The sequence below is a fragment of the Schistocerca cancellata genome, chromosome 2 (genome assembly GCF_023864275.1).
Source record: "Schistocerca cancellata isolate TAMUIC-IGC-003103 chromosome 2, iqSchCanc2.1, whole genome shotgun sequence".
NCBI classification, from domain to species: Eukaryota; Metazoa; Arthropoda; class Insecta; order Orthoptera; family Acrididae; genus Schistocerca; species Schistocerca cancellata.
Window position 1 is genome coordinate 458,847,614 of NC_064627.1, and position 21,459 is coordinate 458,869,072.

At 36.2% G+C, this 21,459-nt stretch overlaps 1 protein-coding gene across 3 annotated transcripts in view; it reads right to left on the reverse strand.

Moving 5' to 3' along the window:
- Positions 1-21,459, reverse strand: part of LOC126161953 (uncharacterized) — a 52,670-nt gene that overhangs the window by 8,344 nt on the left and 22,867 nt on the right. The window contains exons 2-3 of one of the 3 annotated variants that reach the window (XM_049918133.1): positions 17,960-18,054; positions 6,575-6,641 (exon numbers count right to left, since the gene is read on the reverse strand). In XM_049918133.1, the coding sequence (XP_049774090.1) occupies positions 6,575-6,641; positions 17,960-18,054 (162 nt within the window). Of the gene's footprint in view, positions 1-6,453; positions 6,642-15,616; positions 18,055-21,459 lie in introns of those variants that run through there. The other 2 variants (XR_007534979.1, XR_007534978.1) reach the window with 2 other exon arrangements.

Sequence of the window (21,459 nt, forward strand, 5' to 3'; positions counted from 1 at the left end):
TAGCTGGAGCCAATAATGTATATAAAAACGACCTCCACAGTGCAACTCGAAACCTTAAGGCAATACTAAATTCAACACAAGAGAAATCAGTTTTTGTAGTCGGAATTCCACATAGGCATGACCTTTCGGAATGGTCATCTGTGAACGTGGAAATCATAAAAGCAAACAGGCAATACTCAAAGATTTGCAGGGCCTACCATAATGCATATTTTATAAGTATGGGCTCCTTGCAAAGAGGCTGTTACACGAGACATGGCATGCACCTTAATAACAGAGGCAAGAAGATTCTGTGTCAAAACATCAGCATGATACTGAAAGCATCTGACAACCAAGAAGTAATTGCTGCTCTTCATGTTCCTTGCTTGACGCAAGCAGAGCCTGAAGAAATGGTTACTTCTATTGCAGCAGTAGAAGTAGAGGTGGAAGCAGCAATTATACCTACACACATAACAAACGCTGCAGCAGCAGTACCTACCACACTTCATCTACAGGATTCAACAGCAGCAGAAGATGAAGCAACATCCAAATCTCCACTCTCACCAGTTGCCACAACCATGCCTACAGCAGCAGCAGCAGTACCTATCACACTTCACCAGCAAGATTCAACAGGAGCAGAAGAAGAAGCATTCGCCTTATCTCCTCAGTCACCAGATGCCACAACAGTGCCTCCACACACCATAACAGCAGTTCCATCAATTCCTGTAGTAGCAGCCTCATCTACAATATCATCACAAGGAGGGAAGAGTAGGCATACAACAGTAGATGTGCTACCACTCCAAGTGAACAATTTTTTAGTAAAAGGCAACAAGAGGCAGAAATCCAAAAGATAAGCCCTGAAAAAGGTTTGAAAACCAATCACTATAGTGTTCAGTGTGTAAGCAATAAGAGCATGGATCTTAAAATATGTTACCTTAACGTTCAAGGACTGAAAGATAAAGAACTTATCATAAATGAGTTTGGTCTTGATAACCAGTTTGATATTTTTTGTCTGAGTGAACACTGGGCTAATGAGAATGAACTTGCAGTTGTCAAATTTGACAATTTTAGTATAGTAAATAGCTACTGTAGGAAAAAGCACATTAGAGGTGGTGTGGCAATTTATTCCAACCAGTCACTCAATTGTACAATAACCAAACTAGACCTAAATTCCTTGTGTGATGAACAGCACTTTGAAGTTACGGGTATAATCATTAATAGTCATAAGCTAATAGTAGTATCCATGTACAGATCACCAAAGGAAAGCATTAACATATTTTTAGAAAAAATGGACATGCTATTGAGTGAATTAAGTAATATTAAATGGATACACTATGATATTGCAGTAGGAGGTGATTTGAATGCTGATTTTGATGTTACTAAATGTAAGGGTAGTGTTGCAGATCTGGAAAATCATGTTAATAACAGGCCCACAAGAAACAAAGCATGTTTAGATAACATCTTTGTAAACTTCAAGACCACTGAAAACGCATGCGAAGTTGTACTGTTCCCATTCTCTGACCATGACTCCGTATCTCTAAATTATGCAAGTAAAATTACCATCAATAGGAGCAATGCAAACAGACCTGTCCCAACAGTTGTGATTACCACACCCGTAACTTACCACACCCGTAACTGAGGATAAAATTAACACCTTTCGTAATTCCCTTGCTGACAGAGACTAGTTTGGCCATTGTAGTGTCGATCGACATTACACTTCAAGTAATGACCTGCCAGCCAAAATAATATTTGATAGATTTTTTAATGCATTCTTGACCCTATTTAACTATAGTATTCCCATAAAGAAAATCAAAATAATGGACAGCAGCCACAAATCCAGATCTCAAAACAGACAAAATATATGGTACACTAAACAGCTGACAGATCTAAAGAAACAAGTTTTGTTACTGTACAACATATACAATAGTATGAAGTCTGACTGTGCCAAATCAGCCTATGTGGAATGCAGGAATGAATACAAAAAAGCCATCCTGCAGGCCAAAAAAACCTACAATGCCAACAGCATACATAATTCCACCAATAAATGCAAAACCGCTTGGAAAGTAATTAACAGTGCTGCCACAGATACTAAAAAAGACAAAATTAATATCCCACCACAAACACTCAATGAGTTTTTTATTAATTCAGTGAAAGAAATAGGAGACGCAATTATCAAACCAGACATTAGTCCAACTGAGTTACTCTCCCAAAATTGGGGTAGACAGTCACTAAATACAAGCATGCTAATCTTCTCCGAAGTAACGCCTAAATATGTACAAGGGGTCATAAAACAACTGAAATCATCTGATAGCTTAGATATATATGGCATATCATGCAACATGCTAAAAAAAGTGTGTGATTGCATTCTGTACCCTTTAACCCATTGCATAAACAAGTGCTTACTTGAGGGATATTTTCCTGATGAGTTAAAACTGTCTAGGGTTGTCCCAGTATACAAAAAGGGAGATAAAGACTCTCCATCTAGTTACAGGCCTATTTCAATAGTACCCGCATTCTCCAAGGTAATAGAATGCATCATGTACCAACAATTATCATCTCACTTTGAGAATTTAGGAATAATTAATGCTACACAATACGTGTTTAGGAAGAATCTGTCAACCATTGATGCAATCAACACGGTAGTCAGTTACATCCTCAAAGTTTTTGAGAACAAAGGCTTTGCTCAGGTCTCATTCTGTGACCTAAGCAAGGCCTTCGACTGTATTGAGCACACGCCACTACTAGAGAAACTAGAATTCTACGGCATCAAAGGAAACAGTCTCAGACTATTAAAAGCTTACGTCAACAACCGTAAACAGGTAGTTTGTGTTGGTAAGGAAATGTCAAACAGAAAATGTTAAAGTAGGTGTGCCTCAGGGATATGTACTGGGGCCCTTCCTGTTTCTGATAATGATCAATGACCTCCCCTCGTTTATTAGATTCACCACTGTATTGTATGCAGATGATACGACTTTTCTTCATAGCAGTAACAATCTTAATGATCTTAAAACCTGTGCTGAAAATACACTCACTAATGCAGCATATTGTTTCAGAGCAAATGGTTTCCTGCTAAATGAAAATAAAACTCAGCAGATAATCTTCACTCTAAGAGACAAGCCACTATCTGATGACCCTAGTTCTGTTAAATTCCTGGGAGTTAATTTAGACGAAAAGTTATCCTGGGGCCAACATGTAAACTATATTAGTAGTAAGCTATCTAGAGTAATTTATTTATTAAGACAACTCAGAAATTGTGTACCTGAAACATACATCAGATCATCTTATTTTGCATTTTTCCAAAGTATAATATCCTATGGCATTATTTTGTGGGGTAACTGTAGTCATATACATGACATCCTATTATTGCAGAAGAAAGCCATTAGGATAATTACAAATTCTTCACATAAGGCTCACTGCAAACCCTTATTTACCAAACAAAAAATTATGACTGTAATAAACCTCTATGTATACAATGTCTTAATCTTTACAAAGAAGAACCTACAAGATGTGAAACGTAGAGAAAATGTACATTGTTACAACACAAAAAGCATCAAACACATATACACGCCTTACCACAGACTATCAAAATCAATAAATAGCTATGAAGTCACAGGGCACAAACTATTTAATAAGCTGCCACATGCCATACAGGATCTTCCTGAACATACATTCAAAGAAAGACTGCATGAATGGTTTATTGCCCACCCGTTCTATGATATCAATGAATTCTTCAACTGTAAAATGCAGTAATGCAACAGATGACCCACTGTACACTTATTGTAATATAAGCTAAAATATTTCAGTAGTCAATACCTTATCACACTGTATTATAAATTGTAACTTCATTTGACGTTGTCAATTGCTGTAATGGCCTAAAGACAATAAAATCTTTATTATTATTATTATTGTTTCAGTTGTAGAACTGGATTCATTATATTCTGTTATTCTGTCTGAATCGTCACAGTTTGCAGTAACTGACGGGACATCACCTAATGAAACAAAAGTGATGAGTGTGATTCCGCAAGTAAAGTTAGATTTGTGGCAGGTAGTGCTGCCATCAAGTAAACTCCTCAGAAGAGTAAAGCGAACTGTGAAATGATGTTGAAAATATATCATCACGATGCAAAACGTGACAACTGACATTTAACATAAAATATGTGAGGTTCTCCACATCAATACAAAAACAACTTTGTTACAATTTGCTTGCACATTAAATCAGTCACATTTAATGGTTGTCGATTCAACTAACATGAGTGATTCAGTTGTGGTTCATGTGAAAATGTGTGACTGGCTCCACTGCACTGAACTCGTATTTTGTTGATAATTTTCAATACAGCTATCATTTTAATTCATGATGGAATACATGGACTGTATGAGAAAATTGTGTAGGCCCTACTGCATGTCTTAATCTGGGTTTTCACAAAACCTATTGCTGTTAGATACAGCACACCAATTACAAATGACTTACACTTTCACTGGGCAAAGCTGCTTATGTACAATGAACAGTCAAACTACTAAGAAATATAGAGTATTCAGGAATATACTGATATCATGGAGAGCACGAAGTAAATAGTCCCAAGTTTATCTCCGAGACGTTGCTCACATGGGGAGAACTCATGTCATTCTGTATTTTTCCTCTTTTTGTAATGAGTGGTGAAGGTGACATGAACATCCCTATAAATATGAAATTAGTGGAGTAATTATAAACTTTGAAGACTTTGGAAAGTTGAAAGTGAGTGTTTTAAATAATTACGGGTCATGCAGTCCAGAGCTCTAGATTCAGGAATATTAATTAAGATAGGAAGTGTGAGTACAGAACTCATCAGATATACTATCTGCAGCACAGGGTCTAGTGGTTAGAACCGCTGCGTCTAGATCATGGGGTCCCAGGTTCAATTCCTGGCTGGGTCAGAGAATTTCTTTATTCGGGGACTGGGTGTTTGTGTTGTCCAAATCACTTCATCTCATCTTCATCAATGTGCAAGTTGCTAAAATGGTGTCAAATAGGAAGACTTGCACCAGCGGCCGTACAACATGGTATCTCATGACCAGTAATGGCATATGATCATTTCATTTCAATTTCCATCAGATATGCTGTACGTAAAATGTGGATGTTCTTATGTATGGCTAGGTAATATAAAACATAAATGGAACAAACAATAAAATTATGGTAGGTGACAATCTATATTTTCTAATTATCACAGTTGTATAAAGAGGTTAGGCAGATCTGTAAAGCCACTGCATGAAACTGGTATTCTGTTAAAATAAAAAACTATACATCCTGTCACTTTTTCCACACATAAAATCACTGGAAAGCAATCTGAAAATGACATTTCATTTAATAATCATAGTTTTTAGTTGGTAAAGCAAAAATCTCCTACAAAAAGTGAGTCTTAATATTTTGTACAATTATATTTGAGACATGTCCTAAAAAGTTGATTTATGAGAGGTCCAAATCTTTCTCTTCATGAAATCATGCACTGTGGTACTTTAATTGTGTATGTACTGTTGCTCCAATATCACTTATAATGAATTCTGACAATTTCAGAAATCAAAATGTTGCTTCTTTCAACATGTTTCTGTAAATTACTGGATAAAGATGCTCAGTATAATTCTTACCATTTTGATTAGGCTGGTTAAACACAAAAACCTCAGGAAATACTATAAACAATTCTAATTTTTGCACAAATGTCATGCAGCTGGGTGTCGAGGGTAAATGCAGGGCTTGCTCACAAGGCGTATATTGCACGCAAGGTGTGCAGACAGCGTGTGCAGCATGTCCACTAGGGCGCACCACTCCACAACCAGGAGCAGGAACAGCAGAGGAATGCTCACTGCCTGTGCGTCCACCTAGAACTCACCTTAACACCACTCTCAACAGTTGCGTTCCTTGCAGTAAGAGCACATATCAGCCAGACGCACAGAAGACTTTCTGCATACAGTGCCCTCCAGATACGAGTACCAAAGGAACAGCTGCAGTAAGTTGTTAGTGCACTCCACATTTCAACTGAAAGTAATGCTGCTATCACTTTCAGAAATGGTGTTCAATAAGGAATAAGGACATGCTACTGAATCTGATAGTTCATATGGTAGACAGTGCAGCATGTGACAGTAATTTGTTTCATTCACAGCAAGACTTCATGTAGGAAATATTTCCAGCCATCAGTTCTGTCAGTCAATTATGGAACCATACAATAACAAATGGCATTTGAATAAACTTCACAGTATTTGAAGTATGGTAAATTTTCAGCTTCACATTTTCTGAGTTTGAAGACTGATGATTCAATTGTATATTTGGTTTGCATTTTTCAATAATATATAATCTTTTTTTTAAACTTGATGCTTCACATCATTTAACTGTTTTGCAGAAAAAAATTGTCATTTAATATTTGACATAATTTTTAGTCAGAGAATTAATACATCTTGTACATGGCAGTTGAGTCACACTGTCATATATATGTTTGCTTCTTATTAAATGTGTATGTATTTAGAGCAAATTTTTCTTTCAAGAAATGTCCCTACACATTATTGTTACAAGCCTTACTAAAATTATTTTCAGTTTCTTTTCAAAACAGACAAGCAAGTTGAATGCACCAACCTGTGTGGCATGGGAGCACCAGAAATGGAGTGTGACTTGAATCCCAGATGCATGCTGGTCTCTGAAACTGGAAATTTTGAATGAAAATGTAAACAAGGATACAATGGCACTGGCAAAATTTGCACATGTAATGAAGGTTTTTTTTTTATCTGCATGAATGATGCATATTTCAGGTATACATCATTTATCTTCTAATTTTGCTTTCAAGATAGGGGTTTTATTATCTGGCAATCTAAATATGTGACCTAGGTGGGATGACAGAAACATTTTTTCCACTTCTCTTTCAAAGTGAGTTCTTGCGTTTTCAATAAAGTTATGTATCTCTTCAACTAGGCTGGACTCATTGTCTGCATAGCAGACACCTGATGTATCATCTGCATACATAGTGATCAATTGCTTATTGTCAAGAGAACTTGGGAAATATTTACATAGCATATGAATAGGACTGGAATTAAACTGGAGCCCTCAGGAACACCACAACTTATATTTCCTCTACTTGACCTTCTCCTCTCCAGTATTTCTCTATTGTTGTTGTGGTCTTCAGTCCTGAGACTGGTTTGATGCAGCTCTCCATGCTACTCTATCCTGTGCAAGCTTCTTGATCTCCCAGTACCTACTGCAGCCTACATCCTTCTGAATCTGCTTAGTGTATTCATCTCTTGGTCTCCCTCTATGATTTTTACCCTCCACCCTGCCCTCCAGTACTAAATTGGTGATCCCTTGACGCCTCAGAACATGTCCTACCAACCGATCCCTTCTTCTAGTCAAATTGTGCCACAAACTCCTCTTCTTCCCAATTCTATTCAGTACCTCCTCATTAGTTATGTGATCTACCCATCTAATCTTCAGCATTCTTCTGTAGCACCACATTTCGAAAGCTTCTATTCTCTTTTTGTCTAAACTATTTATCGTCCATGTTTCACTTCCATACATGGCTACACTCCATAAAATACTTTCAGAAACGACTTACTGACACTTAAATCAACACTCGGTGTTAACAAATTTCTCTTCTTCAGAAACCCTTTTCTTGCCATTGCCAGTCTACATTTTATATCCTCTCTACTTTGACCATCATCAGTTATTTTTCTCCCTAAATAGCAAAACTCATTTACTACTTTAAGTGTCTCATTTCCTAATCTAATTCCCTCAGCATCACCCGACTTAATGCGACTACATTCCATTATCCTCATTTTGCTTTTGTTGATGTTCATCTTATACCCTCCTTTCGAGACACTGTCCATTCCGTTCAACTGCTCTTCCAAGTCCTTTTCTGTCTCTGACAGAATTACAATGTCATCGGTGAACCTCAACGTTTTTATTTATTCTCCATGGATTTTAATATCTACTCCAAACTATTCTTTTGTTTCCTTTACTGCTTGCTCAATATACAGATTGAATAGCATTGGGGAGAGGCTACAACCCTGTCTCACTCCCTTCCCAACAACTGCTTCCCTTTCATGTACCTCAACTCTTATCTCTGGTTTCTGTACAAATTGTAAATAGCCTTTTGCTCCCTGTATTTTACCCCTGCCACCTTCAGAATTTGAAAGAGAGTATTCCAGTCAACATTGTCAAAAGCTTTCTCTAAGTCTACAAATGCTAGAAATGTAGGTTTGCCTTTCCTTAATCTTTCTTCTAAGATAAGTCGTAGGGTCAGTATTGCCTCACGTGTTCCAACATTTCTACAGAATCCAAACTGATCTTCCCCGAGGTCAGCTTCTGCCAGTTTTTCCATTTGTCTGTAAAGAATTCGCGTTAGTATTTTGCAGCTGTGACTTATTAAACTGATAGTTCGGTAATTTTCACATCTGTCAACACCTGCTTTCTTTGGGATTGGAATTATTATATTCTTCTTGAAGTCTGAGGGAATTTTGCCTGTCTCATACATTTTGCTCACCAGATGGTAGAGACTGGCTCTCCCAAGGCTATCAGTAGTTCTAATGGAATGTTGTCTACTCCCAGGGCCTTGCTTCGACTCAGGTCTTTCAGTGCTCTGTCAAACTCTTCACGCATTATCATATCTCCTATTTCATCTTCATCTACATCCTCTTCCATTTCCATAATATTGTCCTCAAGAACATCGCCCTTGTATAGACCCTCTATATACTCCTTCCACCTTTCTGCTTTCCCTTCTTTGCTTAGAACTGGGTTTACATCTGAGCTCTTGATATTCATGCAAGTGGTTCTCTTTTCTCCAAAGGTCTCTTTAATTTTCCTGTAGGCAGTATCTATTTTACCCCCGTGAGATAAGCCTCTACATCCTTACATTTGTCCTCTAGCCATCTCTGCTTAGCCATTTTGTACTTTCTATCGATCTCATTTTTGAGACGTTTGTATTCCTTTTTGCCTGCTTCATTTACTGCATTTTTGTATTTTCTCCTTTATTCAATTAAATTCAGTATCTCTTCTGTCACCCATGGATTTCTACTAGCCCTCGTCTTTTTACCTACTTGATCCTCTGCTGCCTTCACTATTTCATCCCTTAAAGCTACCCATTCTTCTTCTACTGTATTTCTTTCCCCCATTCCTGTCAATTGTTCCCCTAGGCTCTCCCTGAAACTCTGTACAACCTCTGGTTCTTTCATTTTATCCAGGTCCCATCTCCTTAAATTCCCACCTTTTTGCAGTTTCTTCAGTTTTAATCTACAGTTCATAACCAATAAATTGTGGTCAGAGTCCACATCTGTCCCTGGAAATGTCTTACAATTTAAAACCTGGTTCCTAAATATCTGTTTTACCATTATATAATCTATCTGAAGTTTATTTATGAAGTAATTATTAAAAATATTTTTGACTAAAAGAGAATCAGAGATATCTTCATTATTCACAGTTAATTGTACATTATTAATTTTAGTTTCTGTTTCGTTGTTTCTGATTTTACTTACAATTGACCAGCAAGTCTTTGAAACATTATCTGAACCTTGTATCTGTTGGCTGACTCTTTCTACTTTTAATCTCCTTACTTCTTTGAGGTACTTATATATGTATTGCTTGTAGAGTTCTTTATGTAACTCTGGGTTATGAAGAAGACAGTTGGGAAACGCCACATTTTTAGAATGAAACATACATGAAAGGTATAGTGTTTTAATAGTTTTTAGTTCTGTTACTGATTAGAAATATTTAAAGAATTTGCTTAAAGTTAACCTGCATTGTGCTTTTATTGAAAATATTACGTGATTTCAAACCCCAGCAGTGTATGTAGCTAATAAAGCACTAATATTGAAAGTATGGTAACGGTTTAAAACTATTACTGGCATGTCCATTAGCTCTCATCTGCAACAGGATACATAATGGCATCACCTGTCACTCATGTACCCCTGAGTTATAATTTTCCATTAATTATTATTCTAAATAATATCAAAATATGAATCTTCATTTAGAGGACTATAGTTACAAATTAGCTGTTCAGTACTGCAGTTCTAAACCAACAGTGTCATGGAAAGCTAAACTGTTTTAATTATGTTTCAGTAGTATGGTAATGATGTTGAAAAGTCCACAGTGGGTAATAAGATGGTATTTTTTTTTATTTTTTTTTTATTTATTCATCCGTAGACAACTTGTGTTGTATGGATGTCGTCAACTGTATACATGGAATGAGTATATACATAATAGTACTTCTGGTAGCACATATTTCTATGGTGCAACTTAATCGTTTGTACACAAAACAAATACACACCAATCTTAGTTACAAATAAATATAAATTTACAAATGTATTCTTGCATGGATTACAAAAAAAAAAAAAAATACACACGAATCTTAGTTACAGATAAATATAAATTTACAAAGGTACTCTTGCATGAATTGAGGTGAGCACATGTCATTTACAGTATTCTTTGACAGTATAGTAACATTTATCTGCTAAATAACTTTTTGCAGCTTTCCTAAAGGCATGTATTCCAGTTTCAGCTTTGATCTCCTCTGGAAGTCTATTATACATTTTTATTCAATTAAATAATAAACTATTTTGGGTTTTTGTTCTGTTTTTTTGTGTGAGATGCAAATGGTGGCAGGATCTAGTCCAGTGTTGGTGTATAGATCTGTTTTGTGTGTACTGGTCAATGTGTTTCTTTATATATATCACAGTCTGAAAGATGTATTCACATGGTACTGTCAAGATTCCCATGGTTTTGAATAAATCAGTACAGTGAGCTCTCTTGCTGCTTTTTGTTATTATTCGTACAGCTCTCTTTTGCAGCTTGAAAATTGCTTGTATGTTCTGCACATTTGTACCCCAGAAGGTTATGCCATAACTAATTATTGAATGCACATATGCAAAGTATGTAGTCTTAGCACATGAACTATTACATACTGACGTAATTATCCGGAGTGCATAGCAAGCAGTAGCAATTTTCTTTTCTAGTGCTGCAATATGGTCAGTCCAGTTAAGCTGTGAGTCAACATGCATTCCGAGGAATTTTGTGTTTGTGACATGATCTATAACTTCGTCTTTAACTTTTAGGCCTATGCTATTACGTTTTTTATTTATGTGGAAATTAATACTGTTTGTTTTTTTAATATTGAGGGTTAATTTGTTGCTTACTACCCACTTGCATACATGATCGAGAGTTTCTTCAGCTTTGTCTCTCAATTTGTCTGGTGACTCATCACTGATAAGGATGCTGCTATCATCTGCAAATAGTATTGCTTCCCCGTATTTGACACTCTGGGGAAAATCATTGATATATATTAGGAAGAGTATTGGCCCTAACACGCTTCCCTGAGGGACTCCTATGTTAATATGTTCTGGTTTGGAAATGTGTTTTGTCAATCTGCTGAACTTCGTTTGTGAGATCTCTACACACTGTACCCTATTTTCCAAGTATGATTGAAACCAATTATTTACTGTTCCCCTTATTCCTAGTGCCTCCATTTTGTTTAGTAGTATTTTGTGGTCTACCGTGTCAAATGCTTTGCTAAGGTCAAGGAATATGCCTGTTACATGTTCACCTTCATCAAGAGCTGCTAAGACAAAATTTGTGAAGTGAGCTACTGCTGAACCTGTGCTTCTTCCTGGCCTGAAACCAAACTGTTCTTTACACAGTAGGTTGTACTTGTTTAGGAAATCCATTAGTCTCTTTTTCATTATATTTTCTATTACCTTGGAAAAGGATGAGAGTAATGAGATGGGCCTATAGTTTTCTATATTTTCTGGATCGCCTTTCTTAAATAGAGGCAGGACTTTTGCACATTTTAAGTACTCTGGGAAGCAGCCTGCAGTGAAAGATTCATTTATGATGTGTGCCAAAGGATGTTGTATGCTGTCAATGCAGTCCTTCAGTAAGCACACTGGCACTTCATCTAAACCTGCTGATGTTTTATTCTTTAGATTCTTCACAACCATCCTTACTTCTTCTGTAGAAGTTGGTAACAGTAACATTGAGTTATCCATATAGTTCAACTTTTGTTCAGGCTGTTTTTTGCCAAACTTTTGCTGTAGCTTGGTAGCAACACTGCTGAAGTACTCATTTACGGTATTTACTAGTGTGTTTGGGTTATGTATAATAGCACCATTATGTTTAATTTGAATGTTTACTGCTTTTAATTTATTACTGTTTGTTTCCTGTTTGGTAACAGTCCAGGCTGCTTTAATTTTATTTTCTGCCTTTTCTATAATACTGTCATTGTGGGCTTTCTTTGCGTCTCGTAAAACTCTTCTGTATATTCTTTTGTATGTTTGGTAGTAGTTTAGGAAACCGGGATCACTATGGTAGTTTTTTAACCTGTTCAGTTGTTTGAGTGTTGCAGAGGATTTCCTTATTCCTTTGGTCACCCAGATATTTCTTTTCTGTGAGTGTACTGCAGTTTGCACCATTGGGAATGCTTCATCAAATCTGAGTTTAAATAATGACATGAATTTAGAAAATTTCTTATTTACACTAGTTTCAGCATACACTTCTTCCCATGTTATACTGTTTATTTGCTTGGCAAATTCTGATCTGTTTGATTTGGAGAAAACCCTTCTGAATGTGTATGTTTTAGTTGTGTTGTCTATATTTATGTTTAATTTTAGGATTTGACAGGAGTGATCAGAAAGGCCAAGGTTATCTACAATAATTTCACAACTTTCTTTATCTATGTCTGTGATGATGTGATCAATTGTTGATGATGAGTTCTTGGCTATCCTCGTGGCTCTGTTAACTAATGGTGATAAATTATAACAGCGCAATATATTCAAGAATGAGTTACAGAATCTATCTGGGTTTTGTGTGTTTATATTTAGGTCTCCACAAATGAGAACCTTCCCTTTAGAATTCGAAGCCATGTCTAGAATCTGGATTAGTTTTGCAGTGAAAGTATCTATATCACCACTGGGTGAACGGTAAATACATATTATAGTTAACCTTTGTGCCTCATCTGTCTTGCTTATCTCTATGGCTGATATTTCTATGTGTTTTTCCTCACTTACAGAATTAATATCATTTCTAATTTTATAGGCAATTCCTTGCTTAACATATATACATGATCCACCACCTCTAATGGTGGTTCTACTATAATGACATGCTAGTATATATGAGTTTAAATTTATTAGTGTTATTTCAGTTCCTCTACACCAATGTTCAGTAATGCATGTGACTGAACTGTTTAAAGTTTGTAGTTCCACTTCTAACTGTTGCACTTTGTTTCTGATAGATTGTATATTTTGATGAAAGACTGAGAAACGAGCACAGCTTACCTTGCCTGTATCTTTTGTTTGCATTTTGTTGACAGTGACTGATGCTTTGTGCCGGTTTGTCCCAGTTTTTTTCTCCTCTTGGTGCTGAACCATAAAAAATCCTCCTTTGGAGTGATGTACTTTCTTGTCCTCTGCCTCCTTCTGATGGGGTGTGGTTTAGCTGGTGGCTTCTCCATTGGTACTGTCGTTTCTGGTGCTACTGCTGTTGTTGGCTCTGCTGTTGTCTGTCCCACTGTTGCTGTGTCTCCTGTTCTTATTGTTGGTGGTGGTGGTGAAGGTTCTGCCGGTGTCAGTTCTGCTGCTGACGAGAAGACTGCCTTTGTTGATTTTTCTTGTACTGTGGAATGTTCTATTACTGATAGTGGTATAACAGTTGTTTTTGAGTTGAAGGTGTTTTGAAGTAGTTTTAATTCCTTCATTATCATGTTCGCCAGATATTCTTTCCCAATACTGTTTAAGTGTAGTCCATGTTGTGTATGGAATCTACGACCTATATTATTTATATTAACACATTTAACATTTTTAAAACGTCTACAGATTTTGGCAAACTGATAGTTGGCTTTTTGTATTTCTGTATTTACACATGATTGGTCATCCAGATCGTGTCGATGTGGTGTATTCACGATTATCACGTTTGTGTGCGTGAGGTTCTTCAGACACTGTTTCAGATAACGTGTAGCATTTGCAGTTTCATTTTTATATACATCGTTTGAACCTCCGATGAGTATTACACAGTCTTTATTGTGTAGATTTTTAACCTCTCTAGATTCAGTCGTTTTTATTATTTCCGCTAGTGGGGCTCCCGGTTTTACTATGCTACACAAACTTCTATTAGTTTTCTCTTTAATTTTCTTTGCGAGTCCACGGCCATGATTATCTGAAAGCATGAGTATTTTATTATGCGAGTTATCTGTTACAATGTTTTTCGTTTGAGTGCCTGTTTGTATCGGTATTTTGTGACGTACTTCAAGGTCATTTTGTACCAGTATTGTGTCATGAAGTTCATACGACACTTTATCGCTGTTTAGAGATTTTTTGATGTGTTTAGACTGTTCACTGGTGGTTTTAGGCCTACTATCTTGAATGTTTTTCTTCCCAAGCGACTCGTAACGTCTCGTTTTACCCTCGCTGTCTACAATTGCGAGTACTTCAAACGAGTTTTCATGCACGAAATTAACGTTGCGGTCATTGTTCACACGATTTAACACTTCTTGTTTGTTGTTTTTAAACGTAGCTTGGTTGTTTTTAAACGTAGCTTTGTTCCAGTTTTTGGAAGCAGGCGAAATGTTTTGCACCGAGTCCCGCGTGTAGCACGTACCTTGTTTTGATCGGAGATCATAATTTTCTTTCTTGAGCCATGAAATTTCTTTACGAAGCACTTCGACAATTTTCTGTAGGCTGATAATACGTTCGTTTAATTTTGTTGTAACACCATTATCATTCACATATTGACTGTTTTTCACTACGGAACTGTAATTTTCGCGCACAGGAATATTATGAACACTTGAACCTGTCGCCATGTTGAAGCAAGATGTTGTTAAGAGAACAGTCTATCACTCACCGTAAACTGATAAACTCTCAAAATCCACACAGAAAAGAGAAGACAATTTAGACTGTTAATTTACAGAGACTTTCTGAGCAAGGTAGCTAGGATCAGCTCATTTTAAATGAAAAACAGAATTGTAGTTGAGGGTAAAGACAGTTGCAATGCTCGTGAGTTAGGGGGAAATGGGTAAGACACCAGAACATTGCTCTAAATTTATGTCATTGTTATTTTTATTGTTCCTCCTTAATAGCACAGAAGACTAGATATACAGGCAATGTAAGATTAAGAAAGCTTTTGATTTATTGTTTATTAATACAGTAGCGTACTGTGGGTCATTTAACTACAGAAACTATTATGTGTACTCCAGCTGCATTGTACCAAAGAATTTTCTGTAAATAATTATAGTAATAATAATAATAAATGAAAAGCACCAGTTTGCTTTTGTTCTACAATGTTACTTTTATTGCTAACCGGTTTTCGGCTTACAAGGCCATCTTCAGAGCCGAAAACCGGTTAGCAATAAAAGTAATATTGTAGAACAAAAGCAAAGTGGTGCTTTTCATTTATTATTATAATGTTGTTCTACCAAGAACCAACGGAAGATTCTGTTAATATGATAGTAGTAGTAATAATAATAATAATCAAAATACTAAAATCACTGATTACTTTTATGGCTAACCAGTTTACAGCTTACAAGACCATCTTCAGACATCTTCAGACATCACTGATCACTTTTATTGCTAACCGGTTTTCAGCTTACAAGGCCATCTTCAGACATTGTCTGAAGCCAAAAACCGGTTAGCAATAAAAGTAATATTGTAGAACAAAAGCAGACTGGTGCTTTTCATTTATTATTATAATGTTGTTCTACCAAGAACCGAGGGAAGATTCTGTTAATATGATAGTAATAATAATAATAATAATAATAATCAAAATACTAAAATCACTGATTAGGTGACAGGAAACTAGTTTAAAATTTCAGCATTTGCATGGATCTGTAACGATGCTATATTCTTGAACGTTACTTAAATTAACTTAACTTGGCCTGGAGTCCATTTGATGAAAGGATATAACAGTTTCCAACATCACAAAATTTATTGACAACTAAACTGCATGCTCATCACGTTAACAAAGCACTGACTGACATACTTCACAGATCTCTTTGACTGACTGAAAAAACAACAACTCAACAACTAACTTGCAGCATCGCTGCATCGCTTTACATAGAATTTTTTCAATAAATTTCAAAATAACCCATTATTAATTTTGCACAATTCTGATGTAGCAATTAAAATTTACAAAACGTAAAGAAACTATAAGGTATAAAATACTATATAGTATTACATAAATTTTTGTAGTATCATGACTAGTTTTAAATACAAAAACAATCTGAATTTTAATTACAACAATGTCTCTTGTATTATTTTAGTTATGTAATCAATTACAGTTTGGATTTGGTTACTAACATTCAAAGACAATACAAATCTCGTGCTTCATATGAAAAATTACAAATAAGGCCTCAAATTCTGAAAATCATAAAGTAGTGTGATGTAAACAATTGGAGAGTTAATTAGAAATGTAATTACAAAGGATATTAATTACAGAGAAGGACATAAAAATAGATAACAAATGATAATACATCACTTGTTAATAATTTTTAAGACGTTTCTCAAGATAATGAGGTTCTCTGTGTCAACCAACCAATCAACTGTAATTAAGGTAATCAGAGGCACCAGCCACTTATGCCGACATTTCCACAGCCTCATAACTTTTGTTACTAAATATCTCTTACTTCAACTTCTCAGCTAGGATTTTGATTTGGAACCTGTACATAATTTTGTTAATGACAACAATCCATAGACAATTACAATAATATATGTCCTTCCAGAATAAAAAAAAACTGTATTTTCGCTAATTGAACTGAATAATGTGTCCAAAACACACACAAAAGTCTCCAGTGTGGCTGAGCGGTTCTAGGTGCTTCAGTCTGGAACCACGTGACTGCTACGGTCGCAGGTTCGAATCCTGCCTTGGGCATGGATATGTGTGATGTCCTTAGGTTAGTTAGGTGACTGATGACCTCAGATGTTGAGTCCCATAGTGTTCAGAGCCATTTGAACCAAAAGTCTCCAGGAAGCACTGAATCATCCAAAAACCACCTGGTGCATAAAAAAAGGTGATATCAGACATTTCATATGAATCTAAGGGAAGGCTGTACTGTTATAAACCTTCCCATTTGTGTATCCATCAAACATTCCTCTTTAGTGAATGAAATCTGAAAAATGGAATTCAGAATATTTACCTCAATTTTATTGTCATGTGTCTGGCAATGAAGCACCGACATACATGCTTTAACTGTCTTGATTCACTTTACTATGTACATTGTATAAGTAGAATTTGTTGTGCGTACAGTGAGTTTTGTCCTCGAATGCACCAAAGCCCTCTTGCAAAGTTCTCCTCATTGTTGTTCTGGATTCATTTCATTTCAGATTCTACTTAATCCTGTTACTTCCAATTTAGAGCTTCATGCCACCTCTATAGATTTTTAATATTGGTAGTAAGCCACAATGGATCTGTAATGTCCTTGATCAATTTTGGCTGCTGCATAGGCCAACTGTCTCACTGCTATCAGATACTACATTTGAATCTATGCTAATGATGTATATTTTCTTCATCAATACTGACTTTTGATTACTTGTCCTTTGGACAAAATTTGTAAACAGTAATTCTCTTTGTTACAAACACTTGTATCAAATCCAATAATGTTGTGTCTGATGTAAAGCTCTTATGGTTACTGGTTCTCAAAAACAATAATAATTGCATTGCAGTTGTTATGCCTGTACTTTTAAGGATGTGTAAGATAATACCACATTAACTGTATCAAAACTGGTTGTCCAAGATAATTTTTTAATGTGTTTAGTGCAGTTTAATGTATAACTAATGAAGAGTTGTTGAGCTGAGTGGGGGCAAAAACATCTTTATGGCACAACTAAAAGAAGGGATATGTTGATAGGGCACATCCTGAGGAATTAAAGGATGGTTAATTTGGTAATGTAAGAAAGCATGGATGGGTAAAAGTTGTAGACCATGACCAAGGCTTGAGTTCCGTAAGTTGGTTAAAGTAGATGTTGGTTGCAGTAGCTATGTAGAACTGAAGAGACTTACACAAGGTAGACTGGTGTGGAGAGCTGCATCAGACCAGTTTTCAGATAGATCACAACATAATACAGTGTGTCTTCATGCTCCCATCCTCTTTCGATCTGAAACATCAGAAGAAAATTGTCTTAATTAATTAGAGGAATGAATGAGTTAAACCATTTTAAGTTATTTCATTAGCAAAAGTATTTCTGTCCTCCATTGTTACTGATAAGAAATAATGGCTATTTAAACAGATTACTCTAAAGTTTTGGCAGTTATTTGAGAAATGGCATTTTTTTTTGTCCAACAGAAAGTCTTCATAATGGAGGAAAAATAAACAGTCTGGCACAACCAAATGCCCGCATATGTGGCAATAAAGATGATCTATATTATCAATTAAAATGGTATGCTTATCCAGGAAAGAAAGGTAATGTAATCTTAGCCATTCATTGTAAGCATTCTTGATATATTTGTCTTAGCTTAGCTTCACCCACATCAGCAGCAACCCCCCCCCCCCACCTTCCTCCTCTCTCACAACAATCGGCCCCTGAGTTTTTGGGTGTCATGTCATCAGGCCACCAAGTACCTAGTGCTGCCAGTAGATGTCACAGTTAGTGAGTTGGTCACAGCCGTAAGCCATCCATGCCTTGTAGGAAAACTGTTCTTGGCATGTTTAGTATTAGTGAATCAGCCTTTTTTCTCTGCTGACATGAATGACTGTAAGCAGTTCAGGGTGTGGGGATCAGCAGAGATTTGATAAACATCTAACAGAACATACTTTGAAGATTCAGTGTAAAAAAATGGTGGTTATCAGTGTAAAATTTGTGATAACAATTTCAGTTACCAATTCAGCTTCAAGTGCTACCAATGACATTATCCTGGTGAGATCTCAAGTAAAATTTAAATTTCTCATAATTAGAGATACAAAGGAGCGATCCATAAATGCTTTGGAGAAAATTTAGTAGCCCAGATCACATTCAGTACTATTTATTCTTGATGACTGGTTTCAACAATTAAGACTGTCATCTTCTGATCTTTAAAAACTTCTTGTTTTAGTCATGTTCCATGTGACTACTTCACTTATACCATGCTGACATTCTAGTGGATATTATATAGCACATTCTACACAGGTTTGTTAGAAATAAAAATAAAAACTTATGTGTAATTATAAAAAAGCAATACAGCTAAAAACACTTGTGTAACAAGGAATGTGTGCACACATAACATTCCACTGATGCTTATTAGATGCTGAATTGCATAACAGTGAACATCTCTGCACTTGTTTACATTTACACTAAATACATCACGGTTCCACACACTATGAAGTACACAGTTCAAGTCAAGTAATTCAATTGGGAGGAAAACAATAAAGTACTCTCTGTGTAAAAGTACTCAGGGAAGGAAAAAGAAAAGTCCACTGATGGACCTTGTCAGTCAGGTAGTATTTGTTTCAGTATGTGTTGGTCATGACAAAGACTAATGTTGCTTTGCATTAACTGAAAGAGAATGACCCACCATAGCTGCAGAAACAGTGAACAAAACTCTCAGATTTTGAACTGGAAAGCATTTGTCTCCTGATGAGGTAGGCTCTTACAAATATTGAATGTTGATACAATCTGTGTTCATCAATAAGACATCAGAACAGCGCAATTAGTGTACAGGCCTGGTTGCATGAAATGACTGTGTGCAATTTTACAAGCCCCAAGGGATGATTAGGAAAACCCATAGTTAGCCTACAAAGTTCTGATTTTGTGTTAATTATGTTGTATAAAGCACAGGGTGAACTCTTGAAGAAACTAGATGTGTTGGATCCATAGAAACTGTGTTTCTATCGATCCAACACATGAACTAAATAGCTACGACTTTGAATTAACAACATCTCTAGTGAAACTTCCTGGCAGATTAAAACTGTGTGCCCGACCGAGACTCGAACTCGGGACCTTTGCCTTTCGCGGGCAAGTGCTCTACCAACTGAGCTACCGAAGCACGACTCACGCCCAGTACTCACAGCTTTACTTCTGCCAGTACCTCGTCTCCTACCTTCCAAACTTTACAGAAGCTCTCCTGCGAACCTTGCAGAACTAGCACTCCTGAAAGAAAGGATACTGCGGAGACATGGCTTAGCCACAGCCTGGGGGAGAGCACTTGCCCGCGAAAGGCAAAGGTTCCGATTTCGAGTCTCGGTCGGGCACACAGTTTTAATCTGCCAGGAAGTTTCATATCAGCGCACACTCTGCTGCAGAGTGAAAATATCATTCTGGAAACATCACTAGTGCTAAATGATATGAGACGGGTTCCCTTGTGCTTTCCTTATGTGGAACAAGAAACAAAACAGTTTGCCCTGGCTCACGAAACATAATGTACCTATTAGGAAGGGCATAGCATGCCATAGAGTTTATTTTTCCAAGTAGTTTAATATCTTCATTGTATTTTACTCCACAGCCAACACTTTGCTTGTAGTATTGTGATGAATATCCATACTACCTTCATAATGCACATATGTAGATGATAACAAAAAATAGCAGAAGTGCTCAATGCATGGCACTGCTTGAAGTGACACAAATTTTGACTTACTTTTGAATGTAATTTAAAGGTAAATACTGATTACTATTTTATAAATAACACAATACATACATCAGGACAGACTTTACAAATTTTCAGTAAAAAGAATCTGGACTTGACAATAATTTTGCTGTGTGTTGCAATAAGTACTTTTTATGAAACTTATGTAAGTGTTTACAAGGTCACTGTAATGAATATTTGTATTATACAGCTCCTTTTAGTTTGCTTTTTGATGAAAGCAGACATACTGTGATGCCATACTGTTTTTGGATGTTGTACACGTCAGAATACACTAATACGCACAGTTGCTTCCTGACTGGTATCTATAGTTTGTCCTCATTGAATTTAGTATGCACTCTGCACCATGGTGCAACTCGCTGACATTTTTTGAACAAAAAAGTCAGACTGCTGATTGGTTCTAACACAGAACCTGTAAACCGGCATAAAAGCATTTAACCAGCCAAGCCACAAGGCGAACACATGAGAATTTACTGCTCATAATCCATATTTTTAGGTCCTTTTTGTGAAGTTGATAGTTTTTCACATTCAAAGAAAGAAAAGATTCAGCATGTACACACCATAATGATGTCACATAAGTTTATCATGGTGCAAATAATGTCCTACACCTTGCTGGAATACAACTTTCTTTTTTACCTGGAATCACCAAATTCGGGAAGTCATGTGATTGATATGCTGAATGTGTCATCTACTGGCACCAATAGGTACTTGATAGACTGACATAGGAAACTTCAGCAGAATTTTCAAACTTTGTTTCCATTATATTGTATAAAGACAAACAGCTACTAGGACTTTTTATACAAATGAAATTATTTAAAACAATAGTTCCTCTAAATTTTAAAGGTACTGTTCTTTAGAGGCAGTATATTTTGTGTGTCCAGACAAGTTTATGATTCCATTTTACTCACAGTAATGTGACAACTGACCTAGTAGTCTTCATCAGGTGC